Raw genomic sequence first — 25894 nt, forward strand, 5'->3', positions numbered from 1 at the left:
AGCAGCTTTTTTTCCTAGCATTACCTAAAATAGTGCATCTTTTAAAAATGGTAGCGTGAGGTGTGTGTTCTGCGATTTTCTTTTTTAACTCGGTATTAGGCTTTCTGTGTTGGTGGATCTAATTCCAGTTCTCCTGTCGAATGCTGGGGTGTTCCCTGGTATCCTACGAGTCCGTGTGCTTTTCTGTCCCTCGACGTTTAGTGTTTTGCAGCGATAAAGTCTTGTGCCTGTCCCCTTTTGAACAGGTGTGAGTTTCTTTGTTACATACCTAGCAGTAGAACCACGGGGTTGTGCAAAATGGCCTTGGACAGCGTCTGGAGTGCGGCTGGGCGATGTCAGATTAGGCTGGAGTGTTTGTTAGCAGTTTCGCTCCACCAGTGGTAGCAGAAGTTCTGTGTGTGGCTGCACAAGCTTGTCACAAGGTCTGCATTGAAATTTCACGTGAATGCCGGTCTTCGAGAGTACAGGCAAAATCGTCTTTTATAGGACAGGAGTGAGAAGATCTTAAAGTTTATTTTCTTTAATACAGATTTTGGAAGCTATCTGGAACAGTTTTAGTTTCTAAAAAAATTAGCAAATACAAGTAATGCACCTGACGTATTCTGTTTGGGAATTGGGCGGAAGGATCAACTCTTTTTTTTTTTTTTTTTTTTTTTTTTTGAGGAAGGTTAGCCTTGAGCTAACATCTGCTGCCAATCCTCCTCTTTTTGCTAAGGAAGACTGGCCCTGAGCTAGCATCCGTGCCCGTCTTCCTCCACTTTATATGTGGGATGCCTGCCACAGCATATCTCGACAAGCAGTGCCATGTCTGCCCCTGGGATCTGAACGATGGAACCCTGGGCCTCCGAAGCGAAACGTGCGAACTTAACCGCTGTGCCATCGGGCCAGCCCCTCACCTCTTTTTTTTTTTTGTAAGATTTTTTACTTTTTCCTTTTTCTCCCCCAAGACCCCGTACATAGTTGTGTATTTTTAACCATGGGTCCTTCCAGCTGTGGCATGTGGGACGCAGCCTCAGCATGGCTTGATGAGCGGTGCCATGTCCGCGGCCAGGATCTGAACGAGCAAAACCCTGGGCCGCCGAAGTGGAGCATGCGAACTTAACCTCTCGGCCACGGACCGGCCCCAGATACCTCTTTGTGACCAGCAGTGTGTGATACTTTTTGTCATGAGAGCCGTTTAATTTTGCCTGTAACGCACACTATTAGACTACCCATGTTTTTCGATTTTCTAACAGCTTTATTGAAGTAACTGACGTACAGTAGACTTGCATGGTTTTGAAGTGCACAGGCACGAGTTTTGACGCATGCACCTCTGTGCGACCATTACCACAGTCAGGATAATGAACGTTTTGATTAGGTAGCTTTTCTGTCACTTGTGGGAGACTTTGGATCTTCTGGTGGGATTTCATTAGTGTTTGGGGAACTCCTCTGCTGGTGATGTGCCTGCCTTGGGGGCGTGGGGTAAGACGGCCACAGACGCTTGTAGTGCTTACACTCGTGTGCAGGGGGCTGGGTGTATCGAGCGTGACCTGATCTGAAGGTCCGCACTTGGGCACGTCGCCCTCTTCTGCCTGCAGGTATATTTTCCTGGAGTACGCGTCCCCTGCCCACGCCGTGGATGCCGTGAAGAACGCCGACGGCTACAAGCTCGACAAGCAGCACACGTTCAGAGTCAACCTCTTCACCGACTTTGACAAGTGAGTTCTCACTCCGGCCCTCAGAGCCTAGACGGTCACATGTACGTGAAGGACTCGGCATTTCTTGGGGGGAGGAGTTGGGGTGGTAGTTCCATTCTTGGATCAGACTGCTGTAGGACCACTGCACGTGCCTGGCCCCCTCACTCCTGGCCAGCAGCCCCTCAGCTCGTGGTTCTTCCGTGTCGGCTCCCAGCTCTGGGCAGGGCGGCGCGCAGAGCACCTGTGCTTGAGAGCCACCAGCATCCTCCTCCCCTTGTTCTGATCGTTATTGTGTGTTACTAGGCAGTTTCTTTTTCTCTTCCAGGTACATGACAATCAGTGATGAATGGGACATTCCAGAGAAACAACCTTTCAAAGACTTGGTACGTTGTATAAATCTACAAGTAGTGGAAAGAACTGCTGGACCGCCTCTGGACTTGGGTGATGGATCCCTCAGGAGTTAAAGACGCTGACTGAATTAGTCACATCTCCAAGAGCGAGAGTTATGAGTATGTCTTCTTTGATTAAAATGAATGACGTGTGTTACATCCCTTGCCTTTGGTCCTTTTTCTAGGGGAATTTACGTTACTGGCTTGAAGAGGCAGAGTGCAGGGACCAGTATAGTGTGATTTTTGAGAGTGGAGACCGTACATCCATATTCTGGAACGACGTGAAGGATCCCGTCTCTATCGAAGAGCGGGCGGTGGGTACTTGCTGCCACGTGGAGACTCGCCTTTGTTTCCTTGACAGAGGGGAGCTTGGGTACAGAGCAGGCCAAGTGTCATGCTCTTTGAGACTCTGTCTCTGAGAGCAGTTTCTTTTCTTGTCGTGTTGAAATAAGTCGTGAGAACTGAATAGCCTTCTTGTGTTTTTTAGTTAAGAGATCAAGGAGTAAATTCATGTAAGGGGAGGGCTCTTTGCTTCTGGCTTTTGTCGTCGTGTTGATGTTGGCACTGGCTCTTCCCGCAGAGATGGACAGAGACATACGTGCGCTGGTCTCCGAAGGGCACCTACCTGGCGACCTTCCATCAGCGAGGCATTGCTCTCTGGGGGGGAGAGAAGTTCAAACAGATTCAGAGGTTCAGCCACCAGGGGGTTCAGCTGATCGATTTCTCCCCGTGTGAAAGGTAAGCTGTTAGAAAGGGCAGGCGGAGTCTATCCTTTTCCCTCATGCCACCCTTCTATAGATAAGTTTAAACCTTTTTCTTCTACAGTCACTTCAAACTTAATAGAAAAAGTGCAAGAACTGTGCAAAGAAATCCCATATGCTCTTTACCGAGATTCTCCAGTTAACAGTTTGTGGCATTTCCTTTGTCATTTTCTGTCTCCAGATACATGTGCAGTACTTTTCTTGTGAGCCATTTGGGAGTAAGTTGAAGTCTTATGTCCCTTTACCCCAAGTGTGCATTTCCTAGGAAGAGGAAGTTCTCACGCATATCCACGGTACAGTTACTAACTTTAGGGAATTTAACATTGACTCAATACTTTTATTTAAACGCTGCCATTTTCCAATTTTGCCACTTGATCCAATAGAGTGTGCTTTGTAAAATTCTTTTCTTCAGGATGTAGTCCAACATCGTGTATTTTGCAGATAATTTTCCTGTGAATGAATTTTTCTCGTGTATGAGATAGTCCACGTAGCAAGGCATAGCGGGAGAAGGTGAAACACCAGGAGCTTGAGGGAGCCCTGCCTGCGGCCGTGCAGCCTCGTCCTCGCTGTCTGCTCCCAGCCTCACTGCCCGGATTGCCCTCTCTCCCCTTCACTCAGCCCCCTGTGCAGGGCTTGTCTCTGAAGCCATCCGTCCCTGGGTTGCTGGTGTGCTCACTGTCCCCTTTGTCTCTTGACGCTGTCTCTGCAGCCTTCAGCATCTTACCACGTGGTCTGAGTTCAGCTGGCACTGACGAAAGCACCTGTATCACAGGGCTCCTGAGATGTTGTACCATGCCTGCTTTTTTATTTTTATTTATTATTTTATTGAGGTCATATGGATTTATAACATTGCGATTTCACGTCAGTTTCTGTATAGACCACATCGTGCTCACCACCAACACTCTAGTTTTTATCCGTCAGCCTGTGTGTGTGCCCCTTTATCCCTTCCACCCCCCGCCTCCCCTCCTCTGGTAACCGCTCATCTCTTCCCTTTGTGCATGTGTTTATCTTTCCCATGTGAGTGAAATCGTATGGTGTTTGTCTTTCTTCATCTGCCTTATTTTGCTTAACGTAATACCCTCAAGGTTCAGCCATGTTGTTGTGAATGGGACAATTTTGTCTTTCTTTTATGGCTGAGTGGTATTCCATTGTATATATACCACATCTTTATCCAGTCATCCGTTGAATTCATATATTCAAATAACACATGAATAATAAAGAGGAAGGAGACCCTCTTTTCTCTTTTTTTTTTTTTTCAAGAGTGAGGGCCTTGAATTAGGCTCTTCGTTGGCGCTGTCGTGTCATGAAAGATTAGCAGCTTGAGATTCAGGAGACCCAGGTTCTGGCTGAGCTCTGTTCCCGAGAGCTCCGTGTGGCAGTGGGCAATCTCTGCCTCAGTGTCCTAAGTTGGTCCCTCTGATCCATCACACCTCTGAAATGTGCTAAGTGTACATATTTTCATCAGTATGACTTTGTAATTTTGTGGGGTTTTTTGTTTAAGATTGGCACCTGAGCTAACATCTGTTGCCAATCTTTTTTTGTTTTCTCTCCTCCCCAAAGCCCCCAGTACCTAGTTGTATATTTTAATTATAAGTTCTTCTGGTTGTGCTGTGTGGGATGCTGCCTCAGCATGGCTTGATGAGCAGTGCCATGTTTGCGCCCAGGATCCAAACCAATGAAACCGTGGGCGGCCAAAGCGGAGGCACGAACTTAATCACTCGGTCACAGGGCCAGTTCCTGACTCTAATTTTGAACCATAACCGGTGGTGGGGGTGGGGAACTTGGATTGCTTCCACGTCTTGGCTGTTGTGAATAATGCTGCAGTGAAGACAGGGGTGCGTAAGTCTCTTTGTACTGTTGATTTCATGTTCTTTGGATGAATACCCAGTAGTGGGATACCTGGGTCGTGTGATATTTCTGTGTTTGATTATTTGAGAAATCTCCATACTGTTTTCCATAGTGGCTGCACCAGTTTGCATTCCCACCAGCAGTGTGTGAAGGTTCCCTTCTCTCCACACCCTCTCCAACATTTGTTGTTTTTGTCTTGGTGGTTATAGCCATTCTCACAGGTGTAAGGTGATATCTCAGTGTAGTTTTGATTTGCATTTCCCTAATAACTAGTGACGACGAACATCTTTTCATGTGCCTGTTGGCCATCTGTGTATGTTCTTTGGAAAACTGCCTGTTTGTATCCTCTGCCCATTTTTTGCTCAGGTTGTTTGTCTTTTTGTTGTTGAGTTGTGTGAGTTCTTTACATATTTTGGAAATTAACTCCTTGTCGGATATATGATTTGCAGATATTTTCCCCCAGTGGTAGGTTGTCTTTTTGTTTTGTTCATGGTTTCCATTGCCTTTCAGAAGCTTTTTAGTCTGATGTCGTCTCGTTTGTTTATTTTTCCTTTTGTTTCCCTTGCCTGAGTAGACGTGGTATTTGAAAAGATGTTACTAAGGCTGATGTCAAGGAGTGTACTGCCTCTATTTTCTCCTGGGAGTTTGATGGTTTCAGGTCTTAGATTCAAGTCTTTAATCCATGTTTAGTTAATCTCTGTGTGGTGTACAACACTGGTCTACTTTCGTTCTTTTGCACGTGGCTGTCCAGTTTTCCTAACACCATTTATTGAAGAGACTTTTGTTTCTCCATTGTGTGTTCTTGGCTCCTGTGTCAAAGATTAGCTGTCTGTAAATGTGTGGTTTTATTTCAAAACTGTACCATGCTGTTTTGATTATTAGAAGTTTGTGGTATATTTTGAAGTCAGGGAGTGTGATAGCTCCAGCTTTGTTCTGTTCTCTCAGGATTGCTTTGGCTATTTGGGATCTTTTGTTGTTCATGTGAATTTAGGATTCTTTGTTCTTTTTCCTTGAAGAATGTCATTTGGATTGACTGGGTTTGCGTTGAATCTGTAGATTGCTTTAGGTGATAGGGACATTTTATGTTTCTTCTTCCGATCCACGAGCGTGGAATATCTTTCCGTCTCTTTATACCTTCCTCGATTTCTTTCAGTAACGTCTTATAGTTTTCACTGTATAGGTCTTTCACCTCCTTGGTTAAGTTTATTCCTAGACATTTTATTCTTTTTGTTGTGATTGTAAATGGGATTGTATTCTTGACTTCTCTTTCTGCTAATTCATTGTTAGAATATACAAATGCGACTGACTTTTGTAAGTTGATTTTGTACCCTGCAACTTTGCTGTAGTTGTTGATTATGCCTAATAGCGTTCTGGTGGATTCTTTAGAGTTTTGTATATGTAGAATCAACTGCAAACAGCGAGTTTCACTTTTTCCTTTCTAATTCGGATATCTTTTATTTCTTTTTTTTGTCTAATTGCTCTGGCCAAAACCTTCAGCCCTATGTTGAATAGGAGAGGTGAGAGTGGACACCCTTGTCTTGTTCCTGTTCTCAGAGGGATGGCTTTCAGTTTTCCACTGTTAAATTTGATATTGGCTGTGGTTTTGTCACATATGGTCTTTACTATGTTGAAGTATGTTTCTTCTATACCCATTTTATTGAGAGTTTTTTATCATAAATGGATGCTGTATCTTGTCAAATGCTTTCTCTGCATCTATTGAGATGATCATGTGATCTTTATTCCTCATTTTGTTAACGTGGTGTATCCCATTGATTGCTTTGTGGGTGTTGAACCATCTGTGTCCCTGGTATAAATCCCACTTGATCATGGTATATGACCCTTTTGATGTAGTGCTTTACTCAATTTGCCAATATTCTTTCTGTCTTTTGGTTTGTGGTGAGGAAATTTGGCCCTGAGCTACTATCTGTTGCCAATCCTCTTCTTTTTGCTTAAAGAAGATTGTTGCTCAGCTAACTTTGTTGTTGAGTTAACCTCTGTGCCAGTCTTCCTCTTTTTGCTTGAGGAAGATTAGCCCTGAGCTAACATCTGTGCCAGTCTTCCTCTGTTTTGTATGTGGGATGCCTCCACAGCATGGCTTGATGAGCGGTGTGTAGGTCTGTGCCCAGGATCTAAACCCACGAACCCCAGGCCGCCAAAGCAGAGCGCATGAGGTTAACCAGAAGCCAGTCCCTAGAACTGCAGTCTTCTGATTCTGCCTGTATCTCCTTGCTCAAGGTTTGAAGACCTTTGCTTTTGTGTTCCAGGCAGGAGGGCTTCCTTTATCATTTCTCGTAAGGCAGGTCTAGTGGTGATGAACTCCCTCAGCTTCTGTTTACCTGGGAAAGCTTTGATTTCTCCATCATACTTGAAGGGTAGTTTTGCTGGATAGAGTATTCTTGGCTGAAAGGTTTTGTTTTTCAGTATTTTGAATATATCATTCTCTCCTGGCCTGTAAGGTTTTTGCTGAGAAATCTGCTGAAAGCCTGATAGGGGTTCCTCTGTAGGTTACTTTCTTCTGCCCTGCTGCCCTGAGTATTTTTTCCTTGTCTTTGACTTGGACCAGTTTTAATAGTGTGTCCCCTGGAGGAGGTCCTCTTACATTGATGTCGTTAGGACGTCTGTTGTCTTCGTGTTCTTGTAACTCCAGTTCCTTCCCCAAGTTTGGGAAGTTCTCAGCTATTATTTCTTTGAACAAGCCCTCTGCTCCTTTCTCCCTTGCTTCTCGCTCTGGAATGCCTATAATCCTTACGTTACTTTTTCTAATGGAGTTGGATATTTCTGGAAGAATGTCTTTATTTTTAAAAAATCTTAGTTCTCTCTCCTCTTCCACCTGAACCGTTTCTCTGTTTCTATCCTCTAAATCACTAGTTGTGTCCTCCGTAATGTCAGCCCTATTTTTTATGGATTCCAGATGATTTTGTGTCTCGCTAATTGTGTTATTTTTATCCAGAATTTGTTTTTGTTTAAGAGTTTCAATCTCTGGTGAAGTATTGCTTCTGCTCATTAATTTTATTCCTGAGCTCATTGAACTGTCTTTCTGAGTTTTCTTGTAAGTCCTTGAGTTCCTTTATGATAACTGTTCTGTCATTTAGGTTGTAAATGCCTGTGACCTCAGCTTTAGTTTCTGACTTGTCGTTTTCCCTTTGATCTGGAGTGTTAATGCCGTTCTTCGTGGTGTTTGATGAAGTGACCCTTTGCTGGCACATTTGTGGTAATATCAGGTCATGGATTCCACCTGCCACCACAGGGGGAGCAGGAGCTGTGTTTTCTGATGCCGCCCCTTCTGCTTTAAGTTGTGCCGATAGGGCTGCTCTGCATTTGCTCACGGGCCGTGCCCATCTGGCAGATCACGTACGCACGTACGCGTAGGTGGGGCCTCTGTGCTTTGCTAGTGGGTCACTCTCGTGAGGGACCTTTGCACTTGGCAGGGGACCAGCCCAACTGCTGCGCTAGGGGGGACAGGAGAGGCGTTTTCTTTTGCGTGTGCTCTGGCTCTGCACTCACAGGCAGCTCGGCTGAGCTGCTGTGCTTGGTGGGAGATGCTTCACAGGGGCACAGTCTCACTGCATGGTGGGCCCTTCTGTGGGCTGGGCTACAACTCAACCTTTTGTGTGGGCTGGGCTTCCCCCGCCCCCTCTTACAATTGCACCAGCTGCTGTGTGAGGACCCGCAGCCTAGATCACTGCTGCTGGGGGGTTAGGGGAGGTGTTCTGCTCACCTAGTTCCGCTGCCTCCCCGGGATCCAATCCATCTGCCTGCAGATGCACAGCTGTGTGGCTCTCTCAGGCATCTTATGTGCTGTGCAGGGAGTCCTCTGCTGGTTAATTAATGTCCACTTAGTTGTAACTTGGAGGGACAAAGGGAACGACTCACTCTGCCATGATGCCCATGTCACTGCTGCCTTTTTTTTTTTAATTTTTTTTTTGAATTCTTTAGCATATAATTGTTCTAAAACAGAAAACTAGGAAGGTACTTATGGTAACATCCATATACTAATTACCTAGATTTAATGATTTCTTACTTGCTTCAAAACATTTTTTGAGTATTTTGAAGTGGTAGACGTGTCTACAAAAGTATGCATTGTTCCAGAATAAAGATGTCCTACGTAGTCACAGTTCTGTTACCACACCTATAATTCATTAATATCATCTCATACCAATACATGTTCAAGTTCCCCTTTTGTCCCCAAATAGCTTTTATTTACAGCAAGTCTGTTCAAGGCTGAATGCGGTCTGGTGCCCACACTGCTTAGTCCTTGTCTCTGAAGCCTCATGCATCTGGAGCAGCGCGTCCTTCCCTCCCTGTTTTGATACTGGTCACGACAGGACCAGATGGCCTGAAGACTCACCTTGGGATCAGTCTGTTCCTTCCTTGAGGTGGCATTTAGCTTGTTCTTGTAATCCTTTTGTTTTCTGTAAACCCTAAGTTCTGTCTGATGGATGTTTGTTAGTTTTGATAAAATAGTTTGTATGTAGTGTCTTCTTGTGTGCATTGGCACCCACTTTGTGTGTGCTCAGTACAGAATAAGTGGTACTTCTCATTCCAGCAGCAGTATGTGAAAGTCAGGCCCGCCCCTGGGCTCTATGCTGAGACGGCCTGCTGGTTTAGGAGCCTTCCCCCCCGCCTTGTCTCCTGTGCACCTGCCGCCATCCTTGGGCAGTTATTGCACCTGTGTGCTCTTCGACATTGTGTGTGTTGCTACACTTACCACACTGGGTTGTGATTTACCTGTTTAACATCTCTGTGTCACTCGGGTAGAGAATGGCCCTCTCTTACTCACTGTGTCTTGGGTGCTCTGTGCAGTCCCCAGTCGTGGCAAGCACGGCTGAGTGAGGGAGTGCTTGGCTTGGTCATACAGCTGACGATGTCAGCAGTCTCTTTCAGTTAAGCGCTTAATCAGACGGTTTCTGTAACTCAAGGGTGGTCTTGTCGTGTGTCTCTTCCAGGTGTGTAGAATAGGGAGTTTAATAAATTGTGGGGAGAGGTGACTCAAGCCAGTGTTACTGCTCTAGTGCATCGGGGGCACAGAGCCTCACGAGGAGAAGTGCATTTGTTGGCCGCACTGCCCAGAAACCTGCTGGGGCTGGCTCTGCCTCCCCTGCCTCCCACTGTTCTGAGAGTGGTGTGGTTTAGGCAGTCACATGCTGTGTAAGCAGCCTGCACGGGTGCGACGGGTGTCGACAAACCAGTGGTCGGGAGAGGCACCAGGCATGGAAGCCCCATCAGACGTGGACTTGCTTTTGAACCACATGTGACCGGCTCTTCTGTTTACCTTGTTGTCCTCGTTAAACGTCTGTGGAGATAAAGTCTCAGGGTTCCACACTGCTCCTCTCGCCAGGGCACGTGAGCAGACTTGTTTGATTTGTTCGCTCTCTCCTTGCCTGACTTTAGTGGGAAACAATCTGAGGTGACCCTTGGAGTGCCCTGGTGTCAGTGATAGTGTGCCCGTGAGCTAGTGACGTGGAGGTGGTTTCTCGTATCTCCTGTGGGTCTCCTGATGGGAGAGCATTGTCAGGGGAGCCTGGGGTTTTGGAGAAAGTGTCTGAGCCTTGACTGCTTGTTCTGGCAGCCTCTGCCGTGCCTGGAGTGACCTTCTGGAGCGGGAGCTCGCCCCTCCCCCACAGCGGGGGTGGAGGTCCTTGCTGCGTTGTGCACACATGTGACTCTGGTGAGCAGGGGGAGGAGTGCGCGAGATGGTGAAGCATCTCCTCTGTTGCAGGTACCTGGTGACCTTCAGCCCCCTGATGGACACTCAGGACGACCCTCAGGCCATCATCATCTGGGACATCCTAACTGGCCAGAAGAAGAGAGGCTTTCACTGTGAAAGCTCAGCCCACTGGCCCATTTTTAAGTGAGTAGACCGGTGGAAGGCAGCGATGACCTCTCTGTAGCCGTTTCTTCTCACTGACACAGCCTCGCACTTGTCTTCTTCTTAGGTGGAGTCATGACGGTAAATTCTTTGCCAGAATGACGCTCGACACTCTCAGCATCTATGAAACCCCTGTAAGTGAGTTGGTTATCTGAGAGAACAAGCTCCCTGTCCCGCTGCTTGTCGGCTTCGCTGGTGCTCACAGACCAGTGCCTTCCTTAGCCTGTGGAGGAGGTGGTGTGTGCATGCAGAGTGAGGCAGGGTCCCCGTGCCTCACCACCATCTCCTCCTCTGGCTTCTCGTCTTTTTTTTTTTTTTTTTTTTTTTTTGAGGAAGATTAGCCCTGAACTAACATCTGCTGCCAATCCTCCTCTTTTTGCTGAGGAAGACTGGCCCTGAACTAACCTCGGTGGCCATCTTCCTCTACTTTACATGTGGGACACCTGCCACAGCGTGGCTTGCCAAGCGGTGCCATGTCCGCCCCCCCCGCCATCCAAACCAGTGAACCCTGGGTCGCCGAAACGGAATGTGCGCACTTAACCGCTGTGCCACCGGGCCGGCCCTGTGGGTTCTGGTCTTTAATCTACCAGCCCCCGCTTCTGCTGCTGCAGGGAATTAAGGATGGGAGTTAATGACGTGGCTGGGAATGGGAATTGTCTTGTTCATCTGTCACCCTCTGTGCTGACACTGCTCTCTCGGCAAGCTCACAGCAGAACCTCTTGTGGCCTTTTTGTAAAAAATTGTGTGTGTTCTTGAGACACAGGCATGACTTGACTGAATCGTAACGCTTGTTTTCTCCGGCAGTCCATGGGTCTCTTGGACAAGAAGAGCCTGAAGATCTCCGGCATCAAGTAAGTGGATGCCACGCCCGGGCGGGTTGGGGTGCTGGCTTTCCTCTGGCCCTGGGCTGCCGCGCAACTGAGAAGACAGTGTCCTTGTTCTGGACACAGGACGGCACAGCAGGCTCGAGGCGGCTGCCACCTGGTCTGCTTGTTCCTGGGCCCCGCTCAGGCCTGCTGTCGGCCTCCCCCTTTCCGCAGGCAGATGCACCTTGAGGGCCACAATCTGGGTCTGCTTCGTTCCCTGGCTCTGGGATCCATGCAGATGGGGTTTGGTGGCTTTCCGTGGACTGCAGCTCTTGTTCCTTTTATTTTTACATTCTTTGGCAAAATTATGGCTTATAATTAAAGATAAAACTAGGAGTTGCTCCTCAGTAAGTGCAGAAGTAAAGGTGTTCTCCACAGGGAGGACCGTGTGAATTGTTCCTCACAGCCGGCTCCTCCAGGGCAGACCCACAGGGCGGAGAACGCCCTCATCCTTCTTGGTCCTAATTTACATTTTCAATTTGGGGTTTTTCCCCTTTAGCATCTTAAGGAATCTTCAGAAGTCATAGAGCAGGGCCCGTCGGCCTGGAACTAACTTACTTGCCCTGTAGCAGCGGGCTCTGTGGTGGTGGAGAGTGAGGGTTTGGAGAGCCTGGGTCTCAGTGCTTACTCATCCACTGTGACAGTGGGTAGCATTGTTAGCGTCTGTCTCTTTCCTCGCTGGCAAAGTCAGCATCCTAATGGCCCAGAGTGGGTAGGAGGCCGGAGTGAGCTGCACAGAGCCCGTGGAGCAGTGCTCACGGTGGGCAGCTCCCGGGTGCGTTTGAGCCGCGGCTCTGGCGGTGGGTGTACCGGTGCCGAGCTTTGATACGGCGGGTGCGCTCTGTTGTTCTCTGCCGCTTTTCATTTTTACCGGCTCTCAGCCGGGCCTTGTGTAACGTTTCATTTTCTGTGTTCTGCAGAGACTTCTCTTGGTCTCCCGGTGGTAACATAATCGCCTTCTGGGTGCCTGAAGACAAAGACATCCCCGCCAGGGTAACCCTGATGCAGCTTCCTACCAGGCAGGAGATCAGAGTTAGGAATCTGTTCAATGTTGTGGATTGCAAGCTACACTGGCAGAAGAACGGGGATTACCTGTGTGTTAAAGTCGATAGGACTCCCAAAGGCACGCAGGTGAGTGGGGGCCGGTGGGTGGGGTCGCTCCCTCCTTGCGCAGCTCTGAACCAGCCTGTTCTGTTTGCAGGATGTTAATGGGCTTTGGGGGTCAAATTGTGGGTTCTTCTCAGACCCTCCTGACAGCCAAAGCAGTTAGCTGGCGCGTCATGGCTACAGCTCCTGCCACGTTCCAGCGAGGAGTGTCGTTTTCTTCTGTGAAACTGAGTGGGTGATCCGTTCACGTAGGTTCGAGTTCATAAGGGGGTTTGGTGACTTCTCCTCCAGGAGGCTGTCCTCCTTCTCTGGGGGAGCTAACATCAGTGTGTGACACAGTTCTGCACATAGGTTGTTTTGTTTGCATTATTTAATATTTAATTTATCAAAAAATTGCCTGATTTTCCTTGAAATGGAAGTATTCCTCCTCTCTTTACAAAAAAAAATTTTTATCAGGATGTAATTCACATACCATAAAACTCACCCTTTCAAAGTGTACAGTTCAGGGCTTTCAGTACATTCACAAAGTCGTGCAGCCATCACTACTATCTTAATTCCATAATACTGTCATCACCCCAGAAAGAAATTCCGTGGCCGTCAGTCACCCCGTTCCCACACTCCCACCCCTGCCTCCTGACATCACACATCTGCTTTCTGTCTATGGATGTCTCTATTCTAGATGTTTCCTATGAATGGCATCATACAACACGTGGCCTTCTGTATCTGGCTTCCTTCACTGAGCACGTGTTCAAGGCTTGTCCGGGTTATGGCCTGTGTCAGCTCCTCATTCCTTTTGGTGGCTCGTTTTCCACGTGTGGATGTGCTACGCCCTGTTTGTCCATTCATCCGTCTCGGGCAATTGGGTGGTTTCCGCCTTTGGGCTGTTGCGCATGACGCAGCACCCTGCCTTACTCAGGTGGTCCTTGGAGGTCATGCCGCAGGGTACGCCACTGTTTTGAAGTAGCTTAATCGGCCCGTGGGCGGTCCTTCAGGGCACTTCACAGGTTCTGCAGACGAGCTGCAGTGAGCATCCTTGAACTTGTCGGTGTGTGAGGATGACGTTGAGGGCGGTTCTCGGGAGTGGAGTCTGGGCCGGAGAGGGAGAAAGTGCATCCGGGTGTTCTCCACGAGCCCCCGAGCTTGGGCCGCCCTCCCCCAGCATGTGGGGTTCTGCTTTCATCAAGACGGGTGTAATTTTGATCACTTCAGATACGCATGTCTCACCAGGAGTATAAATGCAGCCTTTCATTAAATTCTCAAGTCCTTTGATTTAAATCGTATGCTTTCAGTTTCCAGAATGTCACCCCTTCTTTCTTTTTTTTTTTAAAAACAGGGTGTTGTCACAAATTTCGAAATTTTCCGAATGAGGGAAAAACAGGTACCTGTTGATGTGGTCGAAATGAAAGGCAAGTTCCCCTGTGGTCATTTGTGGTTGGATGGTCCGTACGTGCCCTCTTATACTGGGCCTTTAAAGCTTCAGTGTGAGCCCGCCGCCGAAGCAGCAACAGTCTCGACTCCGAATGCTAACTCGCGGTGAACACCCTGTCTCCTTACAGAGCCCACGCTCGCAAGTTTAGGTTTTCTTTTGTTCTTTCCCGCTTCAGTCTCTTAACTTTTCCAGCTGCCAGGCAGAGGTGCCCTTCGCGGCACTGTGACAGGTTACCTGGCAGAAGGGCGGGGGTTCTAGCCACTTGTCAGGCCAAGGAAGTGTGAGGAGCGGGTTTTCATCACAGTCAGTGACGGCAGAAGCGCTTTCTTTCTAACATACGAATGTTCTCGGTTCTGTGGAGCTTTGCTTTGGACTCGTGAAAACTGTTCAAATGCTGTGTTTCTGCCTTCAGGTGGAAAATTGAGCTGTGTCTTGTGTTTGGTTGGATGTTTGTTGTAGTTTTGTTTTCTAGTTTGCTCCTGAGAGGAGGAGGGAGGGAAGAGGAAAGTATGGAGGTGGGGAGGTGTGTAAAACCTGGCCACCCGGCCTGGGTGGAAAGACACCGTCACCCTCGTGAGGCCGTGGAATGCTGCCACGCGTTCAGCGGCAACGGTGAGGGAGGTGACGCCCACGGCCAACCTGCCCACGGGCTTGTCACGGCCCCAGTGTGGTCGGGACTCTTGGGAAAGGGGGGTTTCACAGAGGTCACCTTGCAGGGCTGAAATGCACTGCTCTTGAAACTGTAGGAGGGAGCGCCTCTGTTCCTGTGCCTGCTCAGTGGTCCTTTTAAGGAATTTAATAAGAGTTTGGGGTGTTGCTCTGATTGAATAGTGCAAACTTTAACTGCTCAGGAGTGATGTTTTCTTCAGTGACCGGAGCGGCTCACGCTGTTGCTTGATTGTAGAAACCATCATCGCCTTTGCCTGGGAGCCCAATGGGAGTAAGTTCGCTGTGCTGCACGGGGAGGCTCCTCGCATATCAGTTTCCTTCTACCACGTGAAGAGCAACGGGAAGATCGAGCTCATCAGTGAGTACTCCCGCCCTGTGCAGAGTGGGTGGCGGTCGGCACATACGGGGTGGAACCTTGTCATTGCCCCACGGAGCATGTGCAGCTGGCCCGGGAGCAGCTGCTCGGGCTGGAGCCCTGAGCTGGACGAATCCCCTGCGGGTTCGGGCGAGGATGGGGTGGTGACTCACGTGGGGTGCTTTACATCCACGACGAATCGGCCTGCCGCGAGCTCCTGTGGGGCCCTCGCATGTTAGTGTTTTAGACTTCACCTCTCGCCCTTGTTCTGAGTGGATGAAGTCTCGTTTTTTCCTCTTGTGGCCGCAGCTGCCATCTCTGGGCTTCGGGGTCACATCCCCCCCCCCCCCCTTCAGCCTGGATGCCCTGGTTCCACTGTCGCTCAGCTCTGCCTGGAAGGGGCCTCGTTCGTCCCCCGGTCCTACTGTAGAGGCGAGGCAGACCCTGTCTTTCCTCAGCAGTGTCAGTACCGTCAGGCGGGGACTCTGACAGCTGGCTTGCTCTCTGCCCAAACCGGGCTCCTCCAGGGCGTCCTGTTCCCCCCTCCCATCCTGTGTCCTCAGTGCTCAGCGCGGAGTTCAGTGCGTGGCAGGGCCTCGCTCACTCCTGTGCGGTTGAGCTCATGGCGGTTGTTTCTTCGTAGCCCTTCTTTCATGTGGTGGCTGAGGAACAGAGTCCTCCCGGTCCCCCTTCAGAGACAGGGCTCCCGGTGCTTCCCACAGGCCTTCCTGACCTGAGGACGGTGGGCTTATCCCAGCACCTGGGGGGACTCGTGTGCCCCAGGATTGGCTTTTCCCAAGAGCATTGTGTGGAGAATCCAGTTTTCGTTTCCTCAAGCTTCGCAGCGTTTGTGATGGAATCATCTTATGGTGGAATCAGTGGGCTGTCCGTCCTGGAGTGATTGTGTTGTTAATCCTCTCCATGCAGAAGGAAACGGGGACAGTCCCAGACAGCAGAAGAGTCCACTCATCTTGTTATGAGGCAGACTCAAGTGTAAAAGGCCTCCTGCCTCCTGAGTGTTGCGCCCCGCTCCCTTCCTGGAAGGCGCAGCCTCAGTGTGGGCCTTCTCCCCTCTCCCTCTGCCCGTGCTTCCGGGCCCTGCTGCAGGCTGAGATAGACAGCCCAGACGTCAGCTTGGTGCCCACTCTGAGTGGGGAGACCCCCAGGCACAGACGGAGCGACCTGCAGCGGCTCTGCCTGGGTCGTGCAGGGGGCGAGCGGGTTAGAGCAGTAGGGTGTTTGGAGAGGACGGGCTGTGAAAGTCTTTATAAGCGTGCAACTTAGAAAGATGTTTGAGTCACAAGAAGCATGGATTTTAGGCTCTTTTGGGTCACATAGCTCTGAGCATCTGCTGGAAACTGGGTTCTCGCCCTGGTGCAGAGTCCTTGTGGTATTGAGTATCTCTGTCCTATTGCCTGTGAAGTGGATTGTTTTGAACATAAAATGTTATTGAAAGTAGTATTGCAGCTCCAGAATACCCCAGAATACATCACTCGAGGTGTGCTCAAATGACGGATTTGCTGGAATGCTTTTCACAGGCATCAGGTAGGCGTGGTTCATCTAGAGAGTTCTGGCTAACAGTCTTTTTACCAGGCATCCCTGTAGGGGCAGCGTGGACCTCTTGCCGTCCCTCACTCTTGGCTAGATGCTGTCTAGAACCTTTGCACAGACTTTTCCTACTTTCTTTCCTTGCAGAAATGTTTGATAAACAGCAGGCGAATACCATCTTTTGGAGTCCCCAAGGACAGTTTGTGGTGCTGGCAGGTCTGAGGAGGTGGGTTCTGCGGGCTGCTGTGGAGGCCTGGCCCTGGGCCCCTGTCTCATGCTCTCACTCCTGGAGAACTTGGCAGAGAGAGTATTCTTGCGGAAGGGTCCTCCCCGTGTCAGTCCAGGTGTCATGTCTCCGTCGTGCTCCCCAGACGGGGGCCGAGACGGGCAGCTGGACAGTCACGGGCTCAGGCTTTCGTTGCGGGCCCTGGAAGGCGTGTCTGTGTTGTCGTTCTTCGTGGTGGAACGAGAACCCTTCCTGGCAGTCCACTTAGCTAATGTAAAGTCCACGTCTCCTCCTCAGCACGGGGACACGTCCCCTCCCTTGTTCCCTGCTGGTCGCTGTTCGCACACTGCCCTCCGTAGGCTGTTTCCCTGCTTCATTGCAGACGCTTCCTGTTGTGCTGTGGAGGCTTGGCCTTGGGTGACCTTTCCTCTAAAAACGCTAGATGCCACACACAGTGCGTGTCCCTTGCACTTTACGTGTCTTCGTTCTCAGCGTCCTCAGGGTGCCGTTGCTGTTGTTTCCACGTTAACAGTGAGGCAGTGGTTGGGAATGCCCGAGGTCCCGAGTCCCTGCCCTGTGCCCTCCCCACAGAGCCTCTCCGGCAGCGGGCACGCGAGAGCAGGGCGTGCATAAGCACGCTCTACGTGAAGCCTGACCGTGCTGTCTGTCTCCCTAGTATGAATGGTGCCTTGGCGTTTGTTGACACTTCCGACTGCACGGTCATGAACATTGCAGAACACTACATGGCCTCCGACGTGGAGTGGGATCCTACCGGGCGTTACGTCGTCACCTCCGTGTCCTGGTGGAGCCATAAGGTATGGGGACCTGCGTAGCCTTGATACAGTATGAAGCAGGCGGTGCCGGGCTTGCGGCTGACTCTCCTCACTTCGGGAAGGGTACCGTGCGTGGCCTCACCTCTCCCGTCCCGTCTCCGCGGGAGGGCCTTGCTGTGGTCGTCATTAATCAATCTTTCGCGCCCGGCCCAGGCTACCTCAGAGTACCCTGAGCAGAGCGCCTGGGGCAGCCAGCCTTTCCCGTGAACAGGTTGGCGTTCCTCGGTGTCTCTCTTTCCTGGGTCAGATCATGTCTTGGGCCTGCTGCAGCCGAGTCCAGGCTGTCGTCCTCTGTAGTAGCCGGAGAGCTTTCCAGTGGGAATCAGATTGTACAGTTTCCCGCTTCCTAGGTGTGGAATTAGACCACTGAAGTTTAGTTAAGCCAGGCTGCTTACCGTGGCTCGTGAGTGCAGGGAGAATTATTTCCCTCCAGTAACTTCCCTCTGAGAGGTTCCTGGTTTGGACCATCATTGTCTGGTCACCCAGCCTGTTAGGTCCTCCGTTCTGCGGCCTGTGCTGGCCTCTGACCTCTGCCCCGAGACTGCCTGCTCCCCGCGTGGAGGCCGCGCTGCCCTCGAGCACCCAGGCTGCTTCTGCCTCCTGGCCTCTGCAGCCTCCCCCCAGGGCTGCAGTTCCTGTGGGTTTGGTGCTTCCTGCCGTTCAGGTGTCCGAGGAGGCGCCTCCCCCACCTCGTCACCTCGTCCTCTCACCCTGCCCTGTGGTTTCCTAGCGCTCACACGGCATGGATTCGTCCTCAGTGATTGTTGAGAGTTCGTCATTTCCTTTTCCCGCTAGAGTGGAACATCGTGAGGGCAAGGGCCTTTTCTCTCCTGTTCTCGGCCGGGTCCCAGCGTCTGACACTGCCCAGCACGTAGTCAGCATTGTCAGGGTTTGCTGACTGAATGAATTGGCATGCAAGAAAACCGTTAACATTCCTATTTTTAACTTCTTGAAAAGTTCATCATCTCTGTCCGTACAAAAGGCTTGAGGGTACATCAGTGATTGCAGAAGATTGAGTCGTGGCGGGAGCAGGGGTGCGTCCACTGCTGAGAGGGCTGCTTCTCCTGGGCTCTGGGAACTCCCGGGAGGGCGTGAAAAGGTGTGCGCACAAGCGGCTTTCCGGAGAGAGGCTCCGTTTCCTTGAGAGGCTCCAAAAAGGCCGTAACCTGAAGAATTGAAGGAAGTCTGTGCTCCGTAGGGGTCAGAGTTCGTGTCTGTAGAGTCTCTGTGTGTCGTGTCCGGATGCTGGTGTCTTTTCGGCACAGTCCGCAGCTCGTTCCTCCCCGGCTGGTAGTGCAGTTGGCCGAGGGTCTCTGCGTGTCGGATTGCTCTTTGGCTGATTGAGTGTTGACAGTTGCCCTGGCTCAGGCGCGTCCGGAGCCCGTGAGATCGGGTACGGCTCCTGCTGTTGGATTGCGTGATGCGCTTTTAGGAACATGGACTTAGTGAGCATCTTCCCACTCAGGTCAGGGTATGTTGACCGTACCTGTGTCTTAACTTGTTCAAGTGTCACCTCCGTGAGGCTTCCTTGACACTTCGTAAAGTCCTTTTAGATTGACGGCCGCTCTGTTAAATTTCCATATGCTCCCAGAATGCTGGTCTGCAACAGCGTTACGCCAAGGTGTAAATGAAGGCACTGGTTTCTTCAAGAAACTCTTATTGTGAACAAAATAGCAGCTGCACTAAACAGTGTGTTTGGTGTGTAGTTAACTTAGTTTCTGGCACAGGTCGCTCGTCCCAGACCAGTAAAAGGCCTGCGCTTCACTGGCATTGCTCGAGCTGCCTGTATACCGTGCTCCGTAATTCAGAACGGAAGCTTTTGCGTCTCTTGCTTCTCGACTGTGTTGCCCCTGCTGGATGTCATCCCAGCGGAGGCAGAGATCTTTGTTTTGTTCACCAGTGTCTCTCAAATACCAAAACGTTTGACAGGTTATTGGCTCTGAAACATCTGTTGAGTGAAACGGTTAATTTTGTTGTCCTGTTGACAGAGATCCCCAGACCTCTAGGTGTCGGTGGAACTCGGGGAGTGGGCAGCTCTTCGGCCTCTGTTCTCTCGTAGGTGGACAATGCTTACTGGCTGTGGACCTTCCAAGGCCGCCTTTTGCAGAAGAACAACAAGGATCGCTTCTGCCAGCTGCTGTGGAGACCCCGGCCCCCAACACTGCTGAGCCAGGAGCAGATAAAGGTCTGGGGTCCCCGCCAGGTTGAGGGGACGTGGACGTGATCGTGAAGGAAAACAGTGGTTCTTTTTTCCTGTTACTGTGAGGGTGGTGAGTGAGCATAGAAGCGTGACACTTACGGGGGCTCTTTGAAGAGACGCACAAACGGTAGGAACCAGACGGAGCAGGACAGGAAACTCAGGTTTTCGGGTTAAGGACACGTCAGTACCATGCTTGGAATGCGTGAAGTAGAGGGGCGATGGAAGGTGCCGGGCTGTGGGAGCGTCCTGGTGGGGTTAGGAGGCACACAACTGTGGGACTTACGTGATTGTGGTGAGAGGCTAAGAGGAGAGTGCAGCTCCAGGAAAGGAAGCAGCCTCGAGGACGGCCACCTCAGAGGGCAGACGCCGCACCGAGTGCTCCCAGGAGCCCATGTTCTGTTCATTGGGAGGGGTCATGTCGTGTTGGCATCTTTGAGGATTGGCTTTGTGGTTCTTGTTTTGAATGTTTAAATCCTGAGTGACTTGTCTTTGTTTCAGCAAATTAAAAAGGATCTGAAGAAATACTCCAAGATCTTTGAACAGAAGGATCGTCTGAGTCAGTCCAAAGCCTCCAAGGTTAGCCTGGTTCCTAGGACTGAGGGAGATGAGGAGAGAGCCCCCGGCCCTCCTGGTGGAGCTGGGCCAGGAGAGGGGCCAGCGCCAGGCCTGGGGGGGATAGGAGGTGTCTGCTCAGGGAGACTCAGCGGGGGCAGCTGTGGGCCTCGGGGCCTGACCAACCCTCCTGGTGGCTGGCTTCTCAGTATGTATGGGGCGGGGGCAGTGTTAGAGGGAGAAGATGAGCCCAAAGACACCCGGCCATTCCTGTCTCAAGAATCTCTAAATTGGGTAGTCCTCACATCCTCTGACTGGGGGTCCCTGCCGATCGTGTCTTTTCATTTCCGTTTGTCCTGTAACTTCCCCCCCAACTCCATATGTAGGAATTAGTAGAGAGAAGACGAACCATGATGGAGGATTTCCGGAAATACCGGAAAATGGCCCAAGAGCTCTATATGGAGCAGAAAAACGAACGTCTCGAATTGCGAGGAGGTAACTTTAGTAGCCGAAGATGACGTTTTTAAAGGGTCTATTTGTAAAATATTTTTTCCTTTCACATCTGGGTTAATTCTCCAAGTTTCTCAGTAAACTTCAAGTCTTGTCTAAAGATTCTCAAATTGTCAAAGGAGCTGGAGCTTCCACTGCACACAGGTCCGGTCCCCAGCCTTTGCAGAGGGCCTTGGTGTGCATGCGCGTGTGCGTGAGGTCCAGGAGGGGGACCCCGGCAGTACTGGTGGGGCTCCCGCATGTCTGCGTGCCAGTGCAGCCCCTCCTCCCCCTGCTCCTCTTAGGTGTGGACACTGATGAGCTGGACAGCAACGTGGATGACTGGGAGGAGGAGACCATCGAGTTCTTTGTCACAGAAGAAATCATTCCTCTTGGAAATCAGGAGTGAGCCGAGAGCACTGGTAAGACTTCTTCAGACAGGAACACTCAGATCCTGCTGGTGGTTTTTTCTTTCCTTTCTGTCACTGCACCAGTTACACAGTACTCGTTCAAGGCTGCGAGTGGACCTCCTCCAGCTCACGTGGTCAGGATTGGGAAGATCTTGGCATGAGCTGTCGAGAGTAACGTGCAGACCCTGGGTGTCAGAGCTAGGGCTTCTCTGGAAGCTCCAGGCCTCCAGCTCCAGATTTTGAGGATGGTGCCTTTGGAGCAGGGTTTGGTCGTGGATGAGAGGAGGGCCAGGGCGGGCACTGGGTGGGTGGTGTGACGTGCCCGGGGAAGGGGAGGACCATCCCCAGGAGCCTTTGCTCGGAGAAGGCCTCGTGTCCAGCAGAGAGCAAAGACGGGCATTGCCGGCCGTGGTGCTGGGTCTGGTCAGTCCCGGTCGTGCTGAGCCGAGCGCCCTCACCATCCGGTCAGTCCCGGTCGTGCTGGGCCGGGCGCCCTCACCATCCGGTCATGGGTGGCAGGGCATGAGGGCCTTTGCAGTGAGGGAGGAAGAGTCCAGCGGTTCTGCATCTCGAGCTGATGTGAACGGGGGGCTGGGGGCAGTCTGAGGCTTTGTGTGCGGTGGGCTGTCCACGCAGTGCTGTCCCCATGCCAGGGAGAGGCCCGTGGCTGACCGGAGTGAAGGTGGTGGTTCCTTGGGAACCACGTCGAGGCTGCTCCCGGAGACAGCTGCCTCTCTCACAGCCATGAGATTAACGCGGGTCTTTGGGGTCCCTTCCGCCTTAAGGTTGTGTGCTGTCTGCCATACCTGCTCGTCGGGGATGACGTCAGTGGTGACTGTTCCTCTTATCATCACTTGTCAGGAAGGTGGGGACAGAGAGTAACAGCTGTTCCCTTGTTGCAGTGTCACGTGTCCCGTGCTGGACCCAGGCTCATCCTCTTGCGGAACCTGCACAACCCCTGGGACCCCCCGTGCTTTCTCCTGCTCTGGCTGTGCCCACACCTGGGTTCTTCCATCCACACATTGTTGTGCCTTGTAACCCCCGGGAGCCACGCTGGGGGCGTTGGAAGGCGCTGCTTCACGTTTTCTTGTTTGGGTTTTTTAAAGTCACACCACCAGTGTCTGCTCTTGGACTCGGGCACGTGCTCCGGCAGGCGCTCTCCTCCGGCCGCGGTGGTGCTTCCGAGGTGCAGCGTCCACAGCTGAGCAGTCCTCTCGAGGTCCCTTCCTGTCCCATGCGCGTGGGCCAGTGTTGGTGTCCTGGCCGCCGACGGGGGAGCAGTGCGGCGCTGTGCCCGGTGTGGTCGGAGGGCAGTGCAGCGTGGACTCCCCGCCGCCCGGGGTGTGGCAGGTTCTCTCACCAGGCTGAACATGGAAATAAAAGCAAACCTGTGTGAAAAAGCTGTCTTTCTCCTCTTTGAACGTAGCTAGCGGCCTTGAATGTGGCGCCTCTCTCCCCTCCCTCCCCGCCAGCGGTGGTGGCCGCTGCTGGGCTCCTTGCATCCGTCTGCCACGCGCCACGCGGTGAGGAGGGCGACCACCCTCGTGATCTCGTCTGCGCGTCCACTGAGCCCTGCACAGTACGCGGCAGTCCGGGAGACGTCGTTTTCTTGTCTGTGCTCGCCGTGTCACCTGAGGAGGAGCCCTGTAGACTTTGCCTTGGAGTTCTACAAGCTTGCAGACTTGGTTGAGAGCTGTCGTTTTAGTCACTATTACGTGGCTTTGAATATTTAGCTTTTTTGCCCCTCTAGAAAGGGAGTGAACGAATCATGTAATCTCAGCCCATTTTTATTTGCAGTGTCTTGCTACCCATCAGTGCCTTGTGAAATTGCGGTTTCTTCCACCTCTTTCTTTTTGTCCCCTTGGAAGCTGAAGCGTAGTTTGAAAAGCAGCGAAGCCTGCAGCAAGCGCACTTGGAATTCACCGCAGTGACGTGTGCAAACCTCAGCGTTTGGGATTGGAGCAGGAGCTGTCACCTGTGGGCGGAAGACAGGCGGATGCCGCCCCTGCAGCCCAGTCAGCTAGTGCCCAAGCGGTCCTTGTCCTGCGGGGTTCCAGGGACAGTGGCAGTGGCGGGCTGCCCACTGCAGGCTCATCCTCACGAAGGCCCCGGCGGCTCAGGGTCCCCCGGGTGAGGCGGGCATTCCGCGCTGCCCCTTTCTCGTGAGCCTTAAATTCCCCCCATCCGCTTTCTCCACAGTCCTTCTGGTTGCGGGCCTGCCGTTAGCGCGTCCCCGTGAGCGCCCGTTTTACGGTGCTTCTCGTTGCTCTCCTCTTTTCTCAGCTTGGGTGTGCCAAGACCTAGTTTTTCTAATTTCATGGCAGTAAGAAGAGGCACACGGTTCTATCATATTCACAGGTTTTTAACAGAGCTTTCAAAAACTTTTCCCTGTTTGAAACTTGCTAGTTGTAATTGTTTTATCTGATTTGTAAGTAAAAGGATTTCTGAAACACTGCCTGCTTCGACTCTCCTTGCTGCAGCGGAGCCTTCCAGGACCGCCCTGGCGACGATTCCTGACCCGGCCTGGGGTGGGAAAGGACAGAGCGTCCCCCCAGCACTCTGGCCCGGGGCGTCCAGGTGGGCACTGGTCTGCTCTTGGCCGTGTCTGCAGGAGACCGGAAGCGGTCAAGGCGGGAGGGTATTTGCCTTCGCCTTGGAACCTGGCTTTTCCAGCAAGTTCTGGGAGGGGTCAAGGCTGGAGCCTTCGTGAAAGGGGGACATGGATTTCGAGGGGTGCCACTCCCTCTCCTTGCCTCGTTCACGTGTCACGCGGTCCTGGAGCTCAGCACTGACCTGGACGCCATGGAGCGTGGCCACATGCACACTTGTCCTGAGCATGCTACCGTACGCTGGTCGGTCAGTGCTGCTGGGCTGGCCGACCTGAGAGCCATGGTGACCTGAAGCGAGCCATTCACCCTCAGGCCCACCCCGCTGCTGCCGCTGTGCCCCTGCACGTCTTTCTACTCTAGTTACAGTCACTCGGTGGTATTTCTTGGTTTCACTTCATGGATGCTATCTCTGATTGTACGAAACACAGGACAAATGGGCTGTGTTGGCACTGACCCCAGCTCTCAGTAGGGGCGGTGCTGTCTGGCACTTGTTGACTGCACCACCGGGCAGCTGCAGCCTGTGATGGTTGGTTCTCGGTGCAGTGACTTCCCTGGGGCCCGCAGTGGAAAAGCTGAGCGCAGTGTTTAAGCAGCAGATACGCCGGTGGTTAACTCAAGTCAGGCCCTGGGTGCAGTGCAGACAGCTTGGGAGAGGCCAAACCCTTTAAGGATGCATCTTTGGGAAGAGGCATTCACAGCTGAGGTGATTCCAGGAGATGTTAGCTACTTCAGTGGGGAAGCTCCAAGGCCAACCCTGGCGTGCTTTGGGAGGGGGCGGGGGGCAGCACTGCTCAGGCCTTTCCTCTGGCTGCCCCCTCTCCTGGCACCCCACCCTGCGAAAATAGATGCAGTCCCTCCGTCTCCTCCGGGTGTAGATCTGAGGCAGGCTCAACTGTAGATTGGGTGAGGCAGTGGAGGAACCCTGGGTTGCCATGGTGTTGGATGAGCACATACACATGAAGGCTGGACAGGTGTCTGGCACCCGTCCCTGTGTGCCCAGCATGCAGCCAGCCTGTGCCCCGTGGGGCCTGGGCCACCCAGCTGCTCAGGGCCCATCTGAGCCACGTGGGCAATCCCAGCATCACTGATGCGGTTAAGGACCAGCTGGGCTCCCAGGGGCCCTGCTGATGTCACTCGGGCGGGGTGGGGCGGGGCTGACTCCGGGACAGGTCTCCTCATCTCAGCCAGGAGAGCAGGGAGTGCGTGCATCCCTGGCCTGCCACATGCCCTCCTGCCCTGCCGCTGGCCCCTCCCCGGCTGGGGGCAGTCCGGCCCTGAGGGAGATGGAGCCCAAGGACCAGCAGCTCATGGTGAGTGCCCTCCTCACCTCCCCTGACAGCCGCAGGGTTGTGCATCTGCATCCCTAGCCCCGAGGCTGCCTCTGCCCTGCTCCCGACCCGCTGCCCCCAGCACAGCTTGGCACAGCTGAGGTCTCTGTCATCAGCCCTCCAAACCCAGCAGTCCTCAGCCTTCCCTCACTGGGACCTCACAACTCCCTGCTCCCCAACCTCCTCACCCCAAGTCTACAGGCACCCCCCCTTCACCCCTTGCCCTCTGAATCTCATTCCCTGGGGAGCTCGACCTGCACCAGGACCCCCAGAAGCGGGGGTGGGCACCCTCTACCCTGGCCCAATCCAGGCCCTGTGAGGCCTGACCAGACCCTCTGCTGGCTCATGTGGAACCTCAGCTCGTTTGACAGTTGGGTGAGCTGAGGCTGAGGACTCGCCCCGGAGACCTGAGTCCTGCCTGCCCCTCGGGGAGAAGCAGAGCTACGGCTTCTGCTGGACGGAACTTTCCCGTCCTACAGATGAGAAGCCGGGGGCCCAAAGGCTTGCGCTGGCTTGCCAGGGCCCACAGCTCCTGGGGGGTCGAGGATTCGAGGCCTGGGGTCAGTGTGATCCAAGAGGGCCTCCTGTGGGACTCCCTGAGGATGGGGGTGGTGGAGCGGGGCAGAGAATGATGGACAGCGGAGCCCGTGGGCTTCCTACCTGAGAATAGCCTTCCCTCTGAACACACTCATGGCCTGCATGGAGCTTTGGGTCCCTTCTGGTGGTGGGT

General features: G+C 52.2%; 2 protein-coding genes across 2 annotated transcripts in view; both read left to right on the forward strand.

Annotated features, from left to right (window-relative positions):
- EIF3B (eukaryotic translation initiation factor 3 subunit B) overlaps nucleotides 1-22627 on the forward strand; it is a 28053-nt gene extending 5426 nt beyond the window's left edge. The window contains exons 3-19 of the mRNA XM_046666542.1: nucleotides 1578-1697; nucleotides 2002-2059; nucleotides 2251-2379; nucleotides 2646-2803; nucleotides 10394-10525; nucleotides 10611-10677; nucleotides 11348-11394; nucleotides 12330-12540; nucleotides 13850-13922; nucleotides 14850-14972; nucleotides 16665-16743; nucleotides 17420-17558; nucleotides 19636-19761; nucleotides 20275-20352; nucleotides 20715-20823; nucleotides 21123-21239; nucleotides 22130-22627. Of these exons, the coding sequence (XP_046522498.1) occupies nucleotides 1578-1697; nucleotides 2002-2059; nucleotides 2251-2379; nucleotides 2646-2803; nucleotides 10394-10525; nucleotides 10611-10677; nucleotides 11348-11394; nucleotides 12330-12540; nucleotides 13850-13922; nucleotides 14850-14972; nucleotides 16665-16743; nucleotides 17420-17558; nucleotides 19636-19761; nucleotides 20275-20352; nucleotides 20715-20823; nucleotides 21123-21226 (1753 nt within the window). The 3' untranslated portion in view covers nucleotides 21227-21239; nucleotides 22130-22627. The remainder of the gene's footprint in view (nucleotides 1-1577; nucleotides 1698-2001; nucleotides 2060-2250; nucleotides 2380-2645; nucleotides 2804-10393; nucleotides 10526-10610; nucleotides 10678-11347; nucleotides 11395-12329; nucleotides 12541-13849; nucleotides 13923-14849; nucleotides 14973-16664; nucleotides 16744-17419; nucleotides 17559-19635; nucleotides 19762-20274; nucleotides 20353-20714; nucleotides 20824-21122; nucleotides 21240-22129) is intronic.
- Nucleotides 22628-25059: 2432 nt separating this feature from the next.
- LOC124242023 (kinesin-like protein KIF19) overlaps nucleotides 25060-25894 on the forward strand; it is a 78643-nt gene continuing 77808 nt past the window's right edge. The window contains exon 1 of the mRNA XM_046666482.1: nucleotides 25060-25146. Within this exon, the coding sequence (XP_046522438.1) occupies nucleotides 25060-25146 (87 nt within the window). The remainder of the gene's footprint in view (nucleotides 25147-25894) is intronic.

The sequence above is a fragment of the Equus quagga genome, chromosome 7 (assembly GCF_021613505.1).
Source record: "Equus quagga isolate Etosha38 chromosome 7, UCLA_HA_Equagga_1.0, whole genome shotgun sequence".
NCBI classification, from domain to species: Eukaryota; Metazoa; Chordata; class Mammalia; order Perissodactyla; family Equidae; genus Equus; species Equus quagga.